This window comes from Cygnus olor, chromosome 3 (genome assembly GCF_009769625.2).
Source record: "Cygnus olor isolate bCygOlo1 chromosome 3, bCygOlo1.pri.v2, whole genome shotgun sequence".
Taxonomy (NCBI): domain Eukaryota; kingdom Metazoa; phylum Chordata; class Aves; order Anseriformes; family Anatidae; genus Cygnus; species Cygnus olor.
Window position 1 is genome coordinate 114,709,719 of NC_049171.1, and position 21,435 is coordinate 114,731,153.

The 21,435-nt window shown below is 36.6% G+C and overlaps 1 protein-coding gene across 9 annotated transcripts in view; it reads right to left on the reverse strand.

The window, feature by feature from the left end:
• The window catches only part of LOC121066831 (SLX4 interacting protein), an 86,927-nt gene that overhangs the window by 38,463 nt on the left and 27,029 nt on the right, over positions 1-21,435 (reverse strand). For 7 of the 9 annotated variants that reach the window (XM_040550534.1, XM_040550539.1, XM_040550535.1 and 4 more), the window contains 2 exons: positions 9,109-9,198; positions 5,487-5,610 (listed from right to left, as the gene is read on the reverse strand). In XM_040550534.1, coding sequence (XP_040406468.1) covers positions 5,487-5,610; positions 9,109-9,198 — 214 coding nt within the window. Of the gene's footprint in view, positions 1-5,486; positions 5,611-9,108; positions 9,199-18,141; positions 18,452-21,435 lie in introns of those variants that run through there. The other 2 variants (XM_040550538.1, XM_040550536.1) reach the window with 1 other exon arrangement.

Genomic DNA, 21,435 nt, shown 5'->3' on the forward strand with positions numbered 1-21,435 from the left:
TAATGAGTTTTCAGTTTACAGTGCAGGCTTTTTCCAGAGATGTTTGATGAGAAAGGCCATACTGGATAAGATCAAAAGTCCATATAGCTTAACACCTTGCATTTAAACATCACTAGAAGTGCATGCAATGGGAAACCAAACACAAGAGCAAACTGCATGTAGTATTTCCCCCAATACTCTCCTGGCCTCCAGGTACTCTTAGCTCAGACCTTTACTGAGCCAAAGGAAATTTCTGTGAACTCTGTACCCTTCCTGGATTCCTCTCCCATGTTCTTGCCAAAGCCCATGGGCTCAACACAAGCTTTTATCATCCCCATTATCCTTCGGTGAAGAGTTTCACAGTTCTGCTAACTACTTTGATTTCAGCTAACTTCATTTGATGCCCACTTTTTCCCAAACTGGAAGAGGAGGAGACTACAAGTGATTCTGTAGGCCTGTTGTGTCCTCCCCAGTTATTATCTTTCTGGGCTGGATGGAGTCCTAGCACACCAAGCTGTTCTTTCGCATGTTCCCTGTACTGCATTTCCTCATCTGGAATCATCTCCGTTGCCTTTCTTGGAGCTCTTCCCAATTCTTTTGCATTGAAATCTAAGATAAGAGAAAAATCACTAAAGAGAAAACACTGAAACAGGACATCAGTATATTTTTGTGTTCTCACTACATATCCTCTCTTCCCTGTGACAAGAAAAAATTCAGATATATAATTTTATCTTCTAGAAGAAAACATATTCCAGTGAAAAAACAGATGCCTTTACACCCCCATTAGCTGGCTGTAAAAGAAAAAAAAAGAAAAAAGACATCTAAAGCAAACACAGGAAATATTAAGTACAAAATACTAATCAAAACATTTTGCATAAGTTATTGCATAAGTTGCTGCATACTTCAGGGAGCTATGAGCCTCTGTTGTCGCAGAGGGATGAATGTAAGTTTAAAGTTCACAAAGATCTGCAGGACTGGGCCACAAATCATAAATTACTCCATTGTAAAGAAGCTGCAGTATAATTCTTTTGAGAGAGAGAAATCAAAATGTGCAACTGCAAACGTCAAAGTTCATTCAAAAGACTTCTGTCCTCCACAGTCCCTGTGGTAGCTTTTCTGACAAAGCTTCTTCTCTCTGCAGTTACACCCATCAAGTTTTTGTGGAGTTGCTCTTTAAGGAAGACAGACGAAATAAGTCTTGTTAAAAACAAATGAAACATTATTTCACAACAGAGGAGTAAGAGTTAACAGCTAGGAGGGTGGGAATACTTTAAATCATTTGTGCTGCTACAAGACCGTAACAGGGAACATACCCTATGAACATCTACATTTCATATTGTATAGTGACAGTGAACACTCGTAAGGCAAATGCGAGGTCAGAACAGTTTGGAACCATCATGATTTATTGTATATTTTTGTTAGTTTACAGGAGCCAAACAAACAGTTTCATGAGCAACAGAACAAATGAAATGTATTTTCTTATGAAATGGAGCCTTATGCATTTTTTTAATATTCAATAAGATGTGAACTTTGACTCTGGATCTTTGTAAGGCTGAACTATGCATAACAGCACTTTCACTTCTTCCAGTTTGTCATTTCAGTAAGCTTATCGGACGTTAATGGCTGATAAATGTAACGTCTAAGATTTCTACCAGTTCGTAAAGTTCAATCGCATTTAGGAAAAGTAATTGGAGGAAAAAGATGGACAGGCGAACAGACACAGACAGAAAACATGATCACAATTAGCCCCATTTTCTTATAAAAATAAAATAATACAAAAAAAAAGAAAATGCAGATAAAATCAATCTATGAGCTCTCTGTACCATGTGACAGCATGCTCTCTAATTATTTTCACTGCAGAATAGACTACAATAAAAACATCTGAAATCAGAGCAAAAATGTTCCACAATCAAGCCAAGAAAAACAAGAAGGATGCTAGGGAAGGAATGAGAAAAGATCTGAAAACGACTTGTAGGGTAAACATAGTGAGCCTTCTCCTTGAATAGGGGGAAGAAGGAGGTCTGTACAAGATACCTCCTTCCTTCCTTCCTTCCATTTCTAAGGTGGAGATTTCTACCAGCCATATTTGCTTTACACATCTTCCTTTATATTTCCTCTGTGCACATGTAAACTTTGCCTTCCTCCTTAATTTTCACAGTCCTCCCTTTGTCATGCTCCTATATTTAGCATCTCTACTTGGATCTCTTTATGAGCAGTCTGTAGTTATTTAATTCTTATTGTTCTTACTCAGAAACAACCACCTTCTGTGGAACATGAAAAACCAGGCTTTGCTTCTAGGCTGTTTAGGACTACAGCCTTTCTGTATCTAAGTAAGCATCGTGACACACTAAGATGCTTGGCATCATCACTAGAAACAACCATGAGTTACTGAGCCGCACGATTGCTGTGAACTGAAAATGTATGGCATACATATACACACATAAACAACAGTTCTAATTTTAAAGCTCATACAATTGTAAAGTGAAGTAGATAAGTTTTTTTTTATTATTTTTAAAAAAGCAAAATTCACTAATACATGGCCTATTGATACTATTATTATTATTGGTTGACTTACATTCATTGAAAATAGTGCAAGCAAACCACATGTAGTCAATGCCCTTCTTGCACGATTTTGGCCATGCAGATTGGATGCAGGCAAAGTTAAATCTTCGTAAACCTACCTCATCTAAAGTTTCTCTTAAAAAAAAAAACAAATCAAAATCAAACACGTTTGGACATCAATTAAACACAGGAAACAGAGTTTATACCAGAATCTATGTCCAAAGACTAAATTAAAGCTTACTTTGGCAAATCGTTCATACTGGCCATTTGGGAGGGGTGGGGAAATTGTTCAGACAGAAGAAAGAATAGGAAGAACTTGCTTGTCTTGGCTACTCTCTCTCATTTTTCCATTCTTTCTTTCCTTCTTTCTTCTCCTATGTGTAACACCCACAGATTTCCTAATGGGATGGTATGCGACCCACCACATACTGCTGTGTGGGTGTAACTTAAATGAAGAAGAAATGTAAATTAACAAGTAACACGCATGGATATTTATATTATGTACCACAAAACTGAAAGGTGGTATTAAATAAGATCAACATTAAACATAATAAAATATTAATATTTAAAAGAAATTGTGGTAGCTGAAAAAAATTCTCTTCAAAACATTAATGGTAGCCAATTTAACAACAGTCTGCTCTACAGATCTAGAAAGCAGAACCGGATCTGCTAATCCAAGTAAGGTAGCTTGGCTTCTATTTCTGAGGAAAATCATAATATAACATGCTTTGATAGCAAGCTTTCAGGCTTAATATTGGTCTAATAATTCTGGTTCTAATAACTTTCGAATACATCCTGCAATGTGGAGAACACACTACTTAAAATTGATCTGAAATAATGCAAGTTCAAACAAGGGTGGGGTGCTCAGCTATGATACTTGAAGCAGTAAATCACCAACTAATACACATCTTAGCGTTTGCCACACATCCACTCTTCCTTGCCACAGCAGTGATTTTACAGCAGCGAATCTCTAGACACAGGCTTGCATGACTTTGAGCAAAAGAAAACCATTCAGTTTGAAGAACTCAAACACTTCTTAAAACCTCCAAATACAACAGTAACTGTAAGCTTCAACATTTATTTCACCACCAGCAGCTACAGAACACGTACGTAGTTAGCCACATATCAAGCTTGAACATTTCTTTGTATACTACAAAACATTGTCAGACAAACACTGGCCAGCTATCTTGCACTTCCTCTGTTTCGGAAAAAACAAAAATATATCTGTGTACTCCACCAACAGAAACTGTGAACCTAGAGCGGAAGGTAACAGACCAGAGTTTCTGAAGCCACGTTTGCGTGATGATAACTGACAGAGTTAGACGTGGCTCACCTAAAAGGGTCAGACCCTCAGAGGTAGGTCCTCGTTGCTCTGGTGAACACCCACCTACTATTTTGTTACTTCCTTCTCAGGTAAGAATAGACTTGAATGTAACGTGAATAAACTTGATTCTTGGACGTGAACAAAGCACACCTTTCTTACAAATTACAGCCCTGAGCAAAGCAGGCTGAGGGAAGAGGAAAGAGATTTGGAAACTAAGTTCAACATGAATGTTCGTTATCACAGACTGTTTTCTTTCTTTCCTTTTTTTTTTTTTTTTTTTAAAGTGTTAATTAACGATGGCAAGATTAACTGCAGAAAACTCAGGGAACAGTAATTCTGCCTCATCCAAAGTAAGTATTCTTTAATCTAAAACTGTCACAGATATAACTGATGACCTTAAGCTCTTCATTTTCAGGAAATAAGGGAAAGAATCAAGCAGAAGATCAGTTCGCAACTGTGGGGCAACATACAAGTATTTTGACTTAAAAGTTCATGCTATACAAGAAAATACAGAACCTTAACTCAAGAAATTAGCGCATATGTTTGCATATATAAAAACAATCAGCCTGTCTGGCAGTTTTATCTTCCAAAATCATTGTTTTTGAAAACATACTTTTTACTGAGACAGGAAACTTAAAAAAATAAACAATGAAAAATCACTCATAAAAGAAAATACAGAAAAACCTCAAAAAATCTTCTCAGAACTCCCGATCTCACCCTTTGCAATGGCCTGCTTTCACTATAAGAAAATTCTATTTGTTCACTCAGAACTAGAAACACACAGGGACTCTTTACTGTCACAAGTTTATAATATGCTCCAGGCTGGTAATAAACAAAAGTCATTATTTCCTAACAAGTATTTAAAAAAAGATTGATTTTGAGGTGTAACACTAGATAAGCCTATCATCTGTAAAACCCACCATGATGACAAAAACGGCTAGTGAAATAACATTAAACAAACATTGGCAAGGCATTAGGTCTTAACATAAGAACACAAGTTATAGTAATCACTATTTTTAGATTTAAAATGTATGTACTGAAATTGCATCTTTTAGTCTCACCACCCTTACACACACACAAATCCAACAACATTGTTGCAGTTGGGTAAATTGGGTTGTTTTTTTTTCTGCACAGTAATCATTCCCTCCAAAGCATTCCAAGGTCACAGAAATCTGCAGGAACACAGATGAGTTGACAAATGCCATTTATCACATCATAGCAACTTTTTATGAACTAATAAATTGCAAGAGGAAGAAGAAGGGAAAATATTATTTCTAAATTTCTATATTTCTAAAATAAAAAGTGTTCAAGTAAATGCCCAACTTCCCAAAACAGATTTCCATCAGCTTTAGAGGACCCAGGATTATACCGTTTATTCTGCTTAATGACAGCCCTTCATACTAATAGTATAAGTGGTATGTTCTTTTTTCAACGATGTATAGAAAATTAAAACCTACTGAATTTTTTCAATAACACAGCCGAAGTTATTTCACACCCCCCAAAAAAAAGATATTTTGGCTTTACTAAATTTCCTGATTGCAAGTTTTTCATGAAAAAAAATAAAGAACAGTTTCCACCATATTTTACCTTATTTTACTATAAAATCTGTCATTGATTTTACCTGCAATAAACAAAGGAGCAGATGATGCATGTTCCATCGATTTCCACTGACCACGTTGTTTAGGCGCTTCCAAGTAGTGCTTGACCCTCGAAGCAACAACCTCTTCCAGGAGCATGCAGACCTCCTGAAAGAGCAACCATTTGCCTATTCACATCTAAGCTTTCACAAATGTCCACAGACACACAACAGAAATCAGTATGAAATCACTCTCTCTAACACAAAACCTAAAAACATTATCTACAGTCAGATACTGAGGTATTAAATAGAGTTGAGAAGTACATAATTAAGGAAATGAATCGGAATGAAAGAAAAAATAAAATCAAACAATCTTGCTACACATTCTGAAGAATAAGAGAGGAAATACATCATGATTCAGATAAGACAGTGCATGATACAATGTCAATTATTTATAGAAAGCTGTTAATGTTCTTACTAGGCAGATGAAATACATTATGACAGTAAAATAATATTCATTTTTGAACAGCAAATTAAATTCATTTGCATGTGAAGTAGGAAAAATACATAAGTGTATGATAACATCAGAAATTTAAGCAAAATATTAGTAAAAATACTGCCACGAATTGTTAGCACAGACTGTGAGAATCCTTATAAACCACAACAGATATTTCGATTCAATTCAGTGTAATTTTGGAAGGAAAGATCTAGAGCTATCTTGGTCACAGTAATGTAATTTCTCCAATTCATTTTGATTTTTCTCTTTCTAACCACAACCATTTGTATCTTTCATGCTTCCTTCAGCAAGGGAAAACAAAAAACATATACAAGTCAGAAAGAAGAAATCTTTCACCCAGGTTATTCTTCACCCAGAATAACCATAGAAAAAAACACACCTTAAAATAAAAGCAAAAAATTACTCTCTCAAATACTAGGAAAAAAAAAAATCAGATTTAGACATACACACAGTTGAGCCTTTTTCTTCAGTATTTTCATTTTTATTTGTGTGCAACTATGTGCTGAAAGAAACTGTACTTTGTGGCATACAAAGACATTTTACCTTTTTATAGTGTTTGGAAAACAGACAAAATTATATTAGTACCATCTAAAATAAAATATGTTGGCTTGAAATTTATTTTTGATTAATCTAGAAAGTATGCAGAGCAACAGCATTTTTAACATACTGCTCTAAATGAAAGCAACATTCATATATTGGTCAACCACAAACAGTATTTTCTCCTTACAGTTCGAAATACTTTTTCCTTTCTGCTTGAAAAATACAATTATAAAATACAGTATCTACTTATTCTTCTGTTTAACTCATTAAAGCGATCTCATTACACATTCCTTAAGCAGGACTATGCATTCAGGTCAGAATGAAAAAGTCTAGAAAGCAGCGGAAACCGTTTGTATTTGGTTCCTTCTGCAACAAAAAGATTAGCATGCGCTTCCTTAATTTACATGAAAAACATTTATTTTAGTTATGCTTATGGAAATATTATTTAAATGGCTCTCCACAAGGAACTACATAGACTTATATTTTAGAAAGTATAAACAGGAGCAGTTTTCAAGACAATCCTCTCTTGGTTATTTTCCACCGCTAAAAAGAACTCGTGACTTAGACCTTCTGCATGCATATGGAGAGATCACAGCAATGATGTGAAGGGAAATCTGTCTAAAAAAGAAACATTTCTTGAAGTACAAAGCTAAAACTTTGACTTTGTTATTCCAGGGGAAAAGAAGGAGGGCATAAAGGGCAGGGAAATTAGAAAGGGCAGGAGGACAGAAAGAGAGAAAAGCTCCCCAAACGCCTCAGATTATCGATTTGCACCCAGCCGTGTTTGCACTTGGCAGTCCCAAAGTGACTCCACAAACACCACAAGTGACAGCAGCGTGCAAGGCTGTGGTCTGTGGAACACCCAGCCAGACAGCGTGCACCGCATCGTCTTACACCATCCTCGTGCATACAGGCCCTCCCGCAGTTCCCAGGCTGCTCTACACAAGTCCCGCTCCAGCAGGAGTTGGCATGAGAGGCCAGCACCACTCCCTCCCTCCAGCCCGAATCACAGGGCTGGCAGAGGCATGCCCAGCCCTCTTCTGCAGCTGCAGCGGGGCGCTGCCACGCACCCACATTACATCCTTCCACACAGCCCCGTATCCTGTAAAGGGCAGCCATCAGAAGTCGTCGTGTTTGTGTTACAGGGGTCCTAAGAGGCACGGTTTGCCTCATTTTCCCTACAGTTCACCTTACAGGCAGCCAAACCAGGCTGTACCACCATTAGTGGGCTCTGTTGTTTCCAAATTCTGGAAATTTAAATAAAAATAAATAATGTTGATGTGAAAATTTGAAAGCTCTCAAAAAAATATGTATATATAGACATAATCTAACCTTTTCCTCCCCAGTCTAACAAAGACTCTAAGACTTTCAGTAAGCAAACTCTGAAGCTATTGGAATCACACTTCTTGGTTGCTGAAAATATGCAACCTTCGTACTTTGCTCAAAATATGCAGTCACAGAAATGTAATGAATGCTGCCCTGTCATGCCTCTTTATTAAATCAATCATGACCTAATTTCCTGAAATTCGTATCTTTTGTTTTGGCAGTCATACAGAATACGTTTTGAAAACACATAAAAGTCATAACCAAGATAGTAAAACTGGTTATAAATAGAAGCAGTAATGAGTATTCATTTAGTCAGAAGAAAGAAATATAAAAGATTTCCCCTATTTTCTTCTTTTTCTGGCTATTAAAGCACAAATCAGACGGACCACATACTGTTAAGTATTCTGCTTTCACTCCCTCGGGATACTAATTTATTGTTTCTTTTATTTTTATTTGAACACATTACTTTAAGACATACAGGGATGTTCTGTAGTGACAAGTTAATTATGCCATTATTAGGAAATCTATCTGCTGAAAATTACCGTAACAGAGACTTGCGGGAAAGTCCACAGGCATTTGAAACATGTCTTGCATACATTTTCAATAGGGAACTTCTCAAGTTCCCACACAGCCTAAAATAGGGGAAAACTCCAGCCAGGAGCTCATCACAATATTCTAACAGAAATCACAGAGTCTGATGAAAGTTACATTACTAATTTTGCTGGTCACTGATGCTCTGATTTTCCAAGATTTCATCCACTTTCGGGACTTTTAAATGATTCATTTAAAAATAAAGATTGGAAATCTCTTTTAATAAGATACAGTGGTTCTACAACACTTTATCATGCATATTCATTGTATTTTCTTGCGCTTGCTCTCTAAATAAAAAAAAACTTCTCAGAATGAGGCAAAGCAATTAACAGATATTTCACTAACAAGCTCTGCGGAAACGATACCTGTCACAATCCATTTTTCATCACTCAGAATAGTTTACAAAAGAGAAACATACCATGAGAGGTATGTTTTTAAAAATGAAGTTATTTAAGACAGAAAAATCAAAACCACATGTGCACACACACATGGAGTTTAAAAATTAAAAGGTAAATAGAAAGTGGTCATTAGTGACCCAAAAAGCACACTTAGGGGTCCCACAGCAACCGTTCACAGTTAGGCATAACTAGCAATATTCTCAACATAACACTGAAAAAGTCTGAACAGTTCTATGTGATCCAAGTTTTTCCCTGCAACCACATGCCTTTGAAGTAGAATTGATATTTATTGTACCTCTTTCTCGTGATCTGAAAACCAGCTGGTGTCTTTACTGGAGCCTTGAGGCAAAATATGAACATCCACCAAAACAGCAAAGTTCCCACACTGGAGGAGAAAAAAAAAAAAAAAAAAGGTTCAACTGTAGCTGCTAGGAAGCAAATGTCAAGCAGAGAAGGAAGTAAACAATCAGGTAAGCATATGCATCTGATTCAGCAATACAGCAGGCATCATATAAAAGCTTGTGGAAGGTTATAAAGTACAGAATTACAAATTTACCACCATTGTCTGTGGATTTAATGAGAAATTAGGGTGCCAGACACATCGTGAGTAGCTAACTAAAACATTTAAACAATAACAGCAAGCACAAGCACATTGAACTTTCTTTAACCTACAGGCCACTTCAAAAGCTGAGTTCAGGCAAAATTTACCACATGAAAAATAAACGATTTCCTCACCAAATTCCCATCATTATATTTTCTGATAATTTAGTACTGTATTAGCTATCCTAAAATTACTAATTCTTTAAAACCTCACCCTCTTTAAAAGTCTTTTCCTCTTCCCAAATTACCTAATAAAAGGAACAGCAAGTTTGAAGAATACTCATTGGCATCTGTCATTTAGCCAATACTTTGAATGGTTAAACGATAACAAGACTAACTTATTAATTACTGTAATATGAAATTGCTAGGATGATGCAGGCTATATCCCAAGTCATGTTAACTATTTCTAAAATTCCTTAATAGGCCTTAATTGAGGACAGCAATATACAAGACTTAATTATTTCCGGTTGTCAGTATATCAGGTGCAAACACATCTCCTTATAGCTACCACACCCTAGCGAAAGAATAATGCCTCATTTCACGTGCAAAAGTACAGTATGTCGTAAGCCAAAGCATTCCCTTTCTTCTACTGTACTACAGCACCAAATCTCATTCGTCCTTGAAGAAGTAAACAACTTGCAAGGTAAGAGCCAACATCACCATTCTCTTTTGGCTGCTTGTGCCTCTGTTGTGCTGCAACAAACTGTCTTTGAGAAGACTGGACATATGTGGTCATGGCAATTGCACATCTGGAATGTCTCATGGAACAGAAACAGCATCCAGATACCAGACAAGTCTCAAATGTGTACGTACAATCCAGAGTGAGACTGGTCTCATTTCAAGGGGAGGTCGCGGCATTCATTCCTGTCCTAAGTTTCTGTATTTGCTCTGCACTGCCAAACATCTGCATAGCCCACGCCAGAACTCCAAGTGCTAACACAACTATTTCTAGAAATAGTGTGGTACTTATTCTTACAGTACAGTTGAACATGACCTACAATCCAAAAGGTATATCTACATCTTGGGCTTGTGGTATAGCAAAAGAACAACCTTTGGGAATCTCCTTACCTGTGCAGTTAGTATAGACAAAAAGCAACAGGATTGAAGCATGATCCTTACTAATCATGACAGCAGAGCCAGTAAATTAGATATTTCTGAGATTACAAAACACTTAGGTAACTAAATTCACTTAATTATATATGAACAGAATCATGTAAGTAATTATTCAAATATTTTAAAAATATAATGCATGATCAATATTGTATCATAACTAGAATGCAAGAGTTTAGCAAATAAGACTGGCATTGTGAAATCAGTTCTAAGTTACTTCTAGGTATCAGGCACTGAAAGACCAGAATGCTTTGATCTGTTTTATCAAAAGGCTTCTCTCTTCCCAAGAGACCCAAGAATTACCAGATGGCTGCAATAGCAAACCTCTCCCAGCTTTAAATTGATGGCAAAATCCTCTCTCAAAAACCTCTGGTGAATCATTAGTCAGATCCAGCAAATTTTTGAGTTGACTACTGAACACCAAAGTTAACAGCCACTGCATATTATAGGAAGAGAAGGGCAGTACATTATTCATGGTTTGGCACTTACTACAACAAACAAGTACTTGATACATCATGAAAATCCCAGTTATCTAATGCTAGATGTTAACTTACATGATTTGGTATTGACTGCAGAAACTTTATTTACCTATATAGATAGAGATGCTGATGTATGTAGATATATATGCATACACATGCCAGCATAGACATGTTTTCAGTGAGAATGTTTGTCATTATTTTCCTTTGAATAGCAATATTTGTTTCATTTACCAATCCTGAAACTACTTGAAAACAGAAAATAATCATATTCCAAATAATACGCTGAAACAGTTCCAAGTTATCTTAAAACATTAGAAACCAACCAAACATTTGTAATACTTCAAAGAAAACCAAATATGCATGAATAGTGTGTAAATTTTGTAATAGATGAGTTTTCTTAATGGAAGACTTCTATCCCTTGGAGTTTTGGAGCGCTCTTCTTGTGGACACCGTATCTGGATCTATGTCAACATCAAAAACCCAACCGTTTCCCCACTCAGGTAGAGGAGCTTTAGACACAAGGAATCATAACTGCCCCAGACAAAATGGAGTAAGGGGAGTAAGAGTACAAGCAGATCTTGCTGGGTCTTGTGAACTGCTATTTCTCCTAAGCCCTGAACATGATACAAACAAAGCTCCTATGCAGACGCCTTTGCACGCTGACATTATACAAAGCACTTTATACCCTACACCTTTATTTATACACGATGTTTCTTCACATGATACAGCTTTACAGGTGATATTTACACTAAGCAGCTCAATACAGTTTTGGCTGTTCCAGCACAAATGAAGAGTTCCCTGTACAGACTAAATTTCAATACAAAATAACTGGAGAATGGAGGAAATGGGAAGAAAGGTGTACAGTGCTTATGTTAATAGATCTGGTGTTCTTATAAAGGTTTCTAAATAATTTTTATTTTTACTCTGAAGACATAATTCCCTGAAAATACTAGCTTTTATTTTGGAGAAAAATGCAGCATTTCCAGTCATTGTGGCTGCAAGAAGCAACTCACCACTCTTAAGTGATGTAAACTGAAAGGCAAACTAAAACAGTTTTTTTTTTTTTTATTATTATTTAATTTTATTTTCAACTTATCTCAAAATTTGTACTGGAAATGATTTTGAGATGCAGTTCTCAAAACTGAGACCTGAACATCTGATTTGACGAGAAACACTTTTGTCAAGAATCACTAGAATACCATTTTACTGTAAAATTAAAGACAGAAACAGATTTGCCAATTCAATATCCTCCATCATTCTGGAATTCAAAACTCTTCATTTTCACAAGCTCATTTTCCTGATGTTAATGTACTCACCATAACAGTCTAATATCATTCACTGTTATTAAACATAGGGTTTTAAATTGTCTCAGAATGTTGTCAGTGTACTGTTGTACAGTAATGGCATTCAATTCAGAACATATTTTCTGGAATCAAACTGTTTATACAAATACATCAAACACTTCATAGATTCTGCAAATGGAAAAGATAACCAGGCACATAATGTAAACTGAATGAATACCAATGCAAAGTGGTAACTCTGTCAAGGAAAGCCATCTTCTTATAACCTGTTAAAACCTTGGCCTGGGATAATCAGATATTAGATGGATTACAAGTAGATAAACCCAAACAGATACTTATTGCCATGCTCATCTTTACAGTAAGAGTGCTCCCTACATCGGGACTCTCATTTCTTGAAATTGGATTGCTTTTAATAACCTAAAAACAGTCATTATAAACAAAATATTTGGGATGCATGCTGATTTTATACTCAGCGACATCATTCCAAATGTACTCTATCATTAGTCCAGACAGGAACGGAGAGCCAGCCTCCCAAGACACATTAGCATTTCCCATTTCTGTAATTATTTTACAAATGCGGGCTGGAGGTCAGGATTAATTGACGCCTGGTTAAAAAGGAAACACACAGTCTTTGACTAGCCTTTGGGGGCAGGCGGGAGGGAGGGAGCCTGGCTGCAACTGTCACACATGCTTCCCCTTTCCAGGACAGCTGCAAACACAGGTGACACAATCAGCCTAAGGGTAGCAGTTAGCCTGTGCTTTGTGCCTTTGCTTCATATCAGAGTGGTTTTTGTAGTCCCAGAAGCTCAAGGAATTGGTTACATTAATTGGTCTAGAGCAAAACAATATCATTCCCTATAAGCCTTGCTTTGTTTATAATCAATTTTGATTAAAAGCAATTTTGAAGCGCATTTCTCAGTTCCACTTGTAGAGAAGCATGCCATACGCTGTAAAACTTCCAATTCTCCAGGCTAAGCATACGGGGAGTCTTTCTTCCTCATCTTTTTAACTTCCCAGAAAGTTGAGGTATCTAGTTACAGAGATAATTTTATTTCATATTCAGATTATGTCAATAGTTCAAAAAATAATTAGACTAGACCCTGATGACCACCAAAAAACATTGCAATGCTGGAAAGGGCTACCAAGGACATCACAGACAGAGGGTATCAACAGTCTCCAGGTGGCAAAAGCACGGCTAAGAGATATTGAGAAAATAAATGGTAAGAAGCTTGAGATTATAATCTTCTCTTATAATAACCAGAAAAATATTCCTAATGTATTCCATTCTTTCCAAATTCTTTCTAAAATCAAATGTTCCAAGTTCAATTACGCCAGTTCAAAAATCTACTGCGTTAAGTATAATTAAGCATTGTATTGGTCTCTGCCAAATATATCATGGCAATACATGGATGCTATTTTCACTTTTTCCATTTTTTCTTAGAAGAAAAAGTTTGTTCTCCTCCTTTACTTTTCTGACTCCAAAGAAAGTGACAAGTTTTACTTTTGCTTACACATCAACAAAAATGATTTTCAGTATTGTGACACTTTTTCTCTTCTGGAACAAGAGCAACAGGCAAAAATCATTTAAGTAAGTGAGCGTACAGCACAGGAGTGTTTTTGTATTTGTCATTATACAAAATTAATTCATCTTTCATTTATAAGTGTATCAATGGGGTACTATGATTCAAACCAATATAAAGAGTTTCCCAAAGTGTAGGATATACTCTCCAAGCAAATGCCTCAACCTGCACAAACACATGGCTCAGGATAGCTGTGTATGCCATCACTGCTGCTGACACCTGTATGGGAGCAGAGGGGATCTGGGGACACCTGACATCAGAAATTGCAAGGCCATTCTTTGGAATGGTAGAGATTTAATAAATGAAACCAGGAAGAAAATACTCATCTGCTTTTGATCTTTTCTAGATAATGATCCATTGGTTCTGGAAATTTTGCAAAGCTTGTGAGGTTGTTTTTTTGGTTGTTTTTAGTAAATATTGCATGCTCCTGAGGAGATGAGTTCTAACCCAAAACGTGCTCAAAGCTGAGCCATTCGCTATATTATAGGGGGATCCACAGCTGCTTGTACTACTTGCAAAACTGGATTACAGGATCCTGAATCACAAAAAGGGGAAGAGATGGAAGATCTGCACAACTAAAAGAGCAACTAGAAACCTATGCCCACAGAGCATGCTCTGCTGTGAATCAGAAGACTTTATGGCACTTGGACTGTGTGCTGACTGCAGTCTCCTGACTGTTCAGCAAACAACCAGACTGCTCTCTGGAAATCTCAAATGGGACCCTATTTACGAGAGTTTTAAAAAGTTTTGACAAAGATGGATTAAAGATGGATTCTGGTGACCAGCTAACACGTACATCTCCTTCATCCCTCGCTTTCAAAATCTATGGGATCACTCTCCAACAATAAAAAGGGAAAAAACAGATCAACAGCAATGACTGTGCGTTTCAGTGCATTCTTCTAACTTGAAGATCTATCCTCAAAGATTCAATCTGCTGGTGTTTTAGTGAAGGAAAAACAAGCACCTGAAAATTCAATGAGCTATAGTGTTATAAATTACTCTCAGTCAGAAGAGTCATCTATCTATCTAGATGCCATCTATCACATATAGGAGTACTGAGACCATGTGCAAGGGTTCCCACGCCACCATGGAGGTGCAAGCAGAGAACAAGCCTTTAAAACAAGCTTTTGGGAGCAGTGGGTCTGCTAGAAAAGCATAAAGAAATCTAAGTAGTTTCAAATCTGATGGAGCTGTGTATTATAATGGAGTTGTATGTTATAATGGTGACTCTCAAATTAAGGACTAACGTGCTGTTGTTAAAGCACATAATTATGAGAGATCAACCCAAATCAGAAGATTAAATCAGCACAACTCCTTCAAGAACATCCTAAGTATTTGCCATGGTAAAACAACAGCATTTGCATTTTTTTTTTTTTTTTTTTAAAGCAATGCAAAAACATTTCAGTGCAAACAGAGCCCTTCAGTTCATTATCCGAAGTCAGGCTAAGCAGTCATTACTTAATCTAAACATCTGAACTGGTTTTGGAGAACTGCTCTATCAGGTACAATGTTGAAAAAGAGGCCTAAATTGCATGAGAGAATTAAGGTTAATTTAGGTTGTCAATCTATGCTGGTCTGGTCCCAATTCCGTAGGAGGTTTTGTAGCCTACATATTGAAAGGAGTCATGTAGCCGGAGCTCAAACAATTGCAAAAAGTGAGTTTTTCCTCAGGGCAAAGTCTCCAAGTAACAGTGCAATCTCAATGTTGTTTTGAAAGAATATATACCATGTCCCTGCCTGTGGCAGAACTGATCCAGAAAAACAGAAATAGCAGCACAGTATTTGTTCAAGATAATAGAAAGATAATTTGAGATTCCAACAAGCTGCTTTCACCCTTTTGTCGTGAAATAGTATTATAAATACTCTGGCATCTTTAGAATCATAGCTAGCAGGCCACGACAAAGTACTCGTCTCTGCAGCAACCTGCATTTCTGACACTTTGGTTTACTGGGAGGGGGGCATGGGAGCCCATGGTAACTGGATAGCTGAACAAGTTCACTTTTAATCTATGTGAAATTATTTTTTATCTGTAAATATTAAGGACATTTTTTAGGGCTTGGACAAATCAATAGGGTGACACAGGATAGCACATTACTGTGTATCAGTTGATCTTTGGTAAGTGGGTGCAGATAAGGTGAGAGCTACCTTACCAGCTCTCACCCTAAGGTATTATTGACAATATAAGTTTGGTGTTATGAAAACAACTCACGATGAGAATGGCTGTGTCACTGCAGTACCGAACTGGAATTTGACACATCCTTTGTGGTTCTACAAAGTCAATGCCGGGATTTAGTTTCTTACTCAGGAAAAGATAAAGAATCTAGCGAGTACCCTACACGAAGAGCTCTGCATAGCTGAATTCATTCATTTTGTATTGATGATCAGATAAAACAGTAGAAGGTATCATCATATTAAGCGTTGACGTAACACAACGATCATTTTCTCTGATTTCAGCACTGTAGATCATAAACACATGTAGTTCATTATCAACTTCTAACACACTTCATCATAGTAACTAAATTGAATTTCAAATTAGCTATTTCTAACCAACACAGGTCTAGTGATTGGTTAAAATAACTAGAATGATTGGAGTTTCGCAACGTATTCAAAGGTTTGCTTATTAGAGGCCTGCTAAGAAACAGCAGGGTGACTAACCTAGAAATTGTGAACAGTAAAGTGACCATATAATTTTCTAGAGAAATTACAGCCAGCAATTAAAAATACCTAAGTGCCCGTTTCAGACATTTAACTTGTTAAATATTTTTCACAGCTTTTCTAAATATACACTTTACATACTGTATTTTAATATTAACAAGCCAAGCTTTGAAGTATAACAAAAGATTTTCACATACGTATTGGCAAGCTACTGATGCATTTGTTAAGTATATGGAATAAAACACCATGCAGGATGGCTAAGGAGCTTAGTAATTTGCCACCTGATTTCACTTTTCTGCATATTCTAGTCATGACAAGAAAATTAAGTACAATAAAAATTAAAGTAAAAAGACACCATCTCAAATATCTTTTGATGTAAACTGCGTGAGATCAATCCAGACACTGGGTACCATGTAAAACACTACTTACATAATTCTTGTAAAGTGAACAGGAGATAAAAGAGCAAAAGTCCAGTGTTTGTTTGGGAAGGTAGCGCACACGTTACTAAGATGAAGGGAGCAGCAGCTCCCAAGCACATGATGCATCCCATAAGATATTTCTCGAGCTCATTGTACAACAGCTGCAGGGATGGGCTGACTTCCCTCTCATAAAAACAGAACAGGGAAGCGAGGGCAGGACCCAAGCAGGAAATCATTCCACGTTCCCTAACTTTGCAACTATTTCACAAAGCCTCTGATTCCTTTTTATACTGAGAGACAAGGTCTCACCTGCACTAAAATTTACTTCCTTCCCTCCCTCTTATGAAGATGTTACCTACCGCAGCAGGCAACTACTTGAGGGGGAAGCAGGAGGCAACAGAAAACCAAACATCTGCAGTCCATGTTTCAATATAAAATATTTGCAGATGTTAAATCCTGATGCCAAAATAACTTACCAGATTAAAGATACATTGATTACACATGCTCAGGCTTTAAGACAAATACATAAAGCCAAAGAATTTTTTATTTGCAAAAAGAACTAGCAAGCCAAATTAAAAGGATTTCTTAATGTTGTTAAATTTGCTTAAGTAGTTGAAATGTTACATTTTCCAAGCGCATAAAAAACATATTTTTTTTTTAAACTGCATTTTAAACTAATTTGTCTTTCAAATAAAACTAAGCCAGGAAAGTTTCAGAACTGCATGAAAGCTTTTCCAGAAATAACGTAACAAATAAGAAGTGATTCACTTCTGAAAATGGCACATGACTAAAGACACCTCCTTTGGACAAAACCCTTAAATCAAGTGGTAGCATATTTAGTCACCATAAAATATAGGAAAGGTCAACAAAATAATCAACAGTATCTGCAAACATACAATAGAGTAAACAAGGGACACTAAATCTTACCCTGAAAAAGCAGAATCAAATGGATGGAGGATACACAGTATCTCCAAATGGAAACAGATCAACAAGAACTGCAAGAAATTACCAGCTACAAAGCAAAGGAATATGTATTTTTCTTTCCTAAGTGTTCCAGTAAAAAATGCTTTCATCTGCCATTGAATAGACCATATAATAAATAGACTTTATGCTTAAATAAAAACAAAAATGAAGAAAAAAGAAAAGTAGCAACGCCTGATTTATAAAAACTTCTAAAATGTTACCATAATTGAACACTGAGGAGTTACTGATGAGTAAGAATGAGTGGTGGGAGGTCCCCAGGTTCCTGACAGACATGCTGTCACCAGACAGGCTGCTCATTTCCCCATTTGTCCCTCCTTGCCCATGCTTCTTCCACCTTGCTTCTGCCCTAAGTTACTACTTCCAAGACAGAATAGGCACAGCTGACCCCTAACTAAACTGCTTCTGATACAATGCCTGTTTTAAAGGGCATACTAAAAGCTACTGAGTTAAATCAGAACCTTTTGATAGAAACAAATAGGGAATGTCTATTCACATATCGATCCTAGCACACCCAAGTGTCAACCTCGGGTAGGAGAGCAGAGCAATGAAAAGCAGGTGGCAGGTGACCATATCTTAGCTCAAATCAGATGCAGCTGACAAAGTACACCTGTGTTCTGCCATTAGGCCTTCAGGAGGGGCTCAGTAACACATCACCTACCTATAATGAAGGCAGGTGTGCACCGCATTAATAGTACACATATTCATGAGTATTTACATGCACCCAACAGGCAAATCAAGAATTTGAAACAAAAATGAAAAGAGACTCCTGAAAATTAACTTTCTACAACTCAGTTTCTCCAGCTGGGGCTGGGAGGAGTGCCTACCACTTCTCCTTGACAGGTCTGTAAAAACTCGTTAATCTACTTAAGTCTCCTCCACTAGGGGAAAGATTATCTAAACTCTGTGTGAATGTTTTTAATAAGAAAACAAACACTGAATAAACATAGAAATAAAGAAACTCAGTACTTTCCAGGAGTATAGCCTAATCTATAACTGTTTTTGTCAGTTTCTGTAATTCTTTTTCACACTAAACACACTGATAGGTATTTCATTCACATGTGGTCAATTAAGTAATAAACACCCAAGAGAAAACACTGATTTTAATACAATGTACAGAGAATCTGGGTAACACATCGCTCATTTTCACCTATTATGAAGTATAATAGAAACAACATGCTTCCAGGATTTCAGAGAAGTCCTATTTATATATATATATATATTTTTTTTTTGGTGTGTGTGTGTGTGGGGGGGAACAACACTGATTTAGTCTCAAAACTTCTCTGTTTTGTTGATCTGAAAAAAGATGTAGCTTCAAAAAAGAAAAAGGACATAACTTAGTAATATTAAAAATGCTATCAGTACCTAGGATATCAACCGGTATTTGGAAATGCATTTTTAAAAAGTTGAAGTTTTAAATTTCAAAGCATTTTTTTCCCAAATGTCCCATGGATTATGTTACTAATTGGAAATATGTGGGAAATATTTCCCACAATTCTGTTTATAAAAGTCAAGTTACAATGTTAATTAGCAGCAATCCTAACACACAAGGAAAACACTAAAATCACTTAAAATGATAAATAGCGTTGATTTTATGTAACAAAATGTGTACTTTAAATACATAAAAAGTTACATTGGTTCAACCCAGAGGTCCACAGTGAACCATATCCCGTGTCTGACAGTGGCTAGCATATGTCTACAGATTTAAAAGAAATAAGCAAATAATAATACTTTCCTCAGTAGATGTATTAGATGCTCAGTAATATGAGGTTGCAGGGTTCTTCAGCCTGTATTTGTATTTAGAAGTCCTCGGTGATTGTTTTCTCCCAGAATTTGTCAAACTAGTTTGTAAAACTCAATTTTTTGCATCCACAACATTCTTGGGCACGTAGTCCCACAAACCAATCTCACATGCATGAGGAACTATATCTCCTAGCTCATTTCAAAATTACCATGGTTTCATTTAATGCCCTCGGTTGTTAAATTAGAACACAACGCCATGCATGGTGCCATCATAATTTAACAGACTACTATTATTCTCACCTCCAGCTGTCTCTCTTCCAGGCTGAAGTGTAATAAATTGTTCCTTATATTGAAGAAGTTCCACACCTCTTAGTAATTCTTAGTTTCACTAAGGAGAGCTATAAACATACACAGGGTATAAAAAGTAGACATGCCCTCAGTTTGCACCACGGCTCAGTGATGGTATAACTTATGTTTCCTCCATTCTGTTCCTAATAATTCCCAAAACTTACCTTGTTTTAAAACACTGCAGTGAATTAAGCTGATGATTTCAGAAATTATAAACTTTAAGAACTCACTCCTGTGTGGTGATAAGTTGTTCAGGACCCAGCATCAATGTGCACAAGTTGTTCTCCCTCACTCCAAGACATCACCTTTACTTATTCATCTGTCATTTTATAGTACAGCCACTAAATACTGAGATTTTTTTCAAACACTTCATTGCAAGTCTTCGCTATTCAGCTCTCTTTTCAGATCATCGACAAACAGCATCTGCCCCAGAGTTCCCTGTTTGACTCCTTCTCCCTTTATCCACTAGCCAGGTAATCTATTTAAGGACCTTCTTTTTTAGCTCATTTAAAGCAACTTCAGTGAAGCACCTTGCCAAACATATTCAGGGAAAATAAGTGGGTTACAGCAACCAGATTTCCCTGTTCATTACACTCACTGGATCCTATAAAGAAGCCAGTAGGCTGTGATGCATGACTTTGCTTTACAAACCGTGTTTTGATTTTTTCCCCCTATGTACTACACAAAAATACATATTCATTAATTCTACCTTAATGGGGCTTATGCTAATCTGTGTACTATAAGGGTTAGACATTGATCTAACAGATGCACTAGTCCTATCATATGTGGCACTGTCTAAAACATGGAACTGAGGAAGTTTAAAAAGAACGAGATCTGCTAAACTATATTAAAACCCATGGATTCTTTTACAGCTGAATTTTCAAAGTGAATGTGTCTGCTTCAAAAATTTCAGCTTTTAATGACATCTTAGTAAATAGCAAAACTCTACAAATGTCTTAGTACTCTCTCCTGCTGTGCACATAGCACTGGCTGAGCATGATTCCCTCTCTCCTTCTCCTCTCTCATACTGATTCTGCTTCACTCAGCTCCCAGATTCCCCCTACAGTTAAACCAAACAACTGGAAAAAAAAAACACACAACATTCTCCTGTATCTAAGAGAATATTCTCACATAAAATGGTCCCTTTTTTATTTTAATCACGTTCTAGCTAAAGATACATATTTCTACATTTAACAGATTATTTCACTCTTTGCTCTATTATTAAGTACATTACATAAAAGTGCCATAGGTCTTCTAATGCTTCACAGTATTTCTCATTACTTCAAATTCTTCATTTAAGACTTTCTTCATGCCTAACCAAGGTCACAATACCTCCCTCCTTAATGCATCTTCTAAATGGGTGGAGGCTGTAGAAAAACTTACAGAAGAAAACAGCTCAGTAAAAT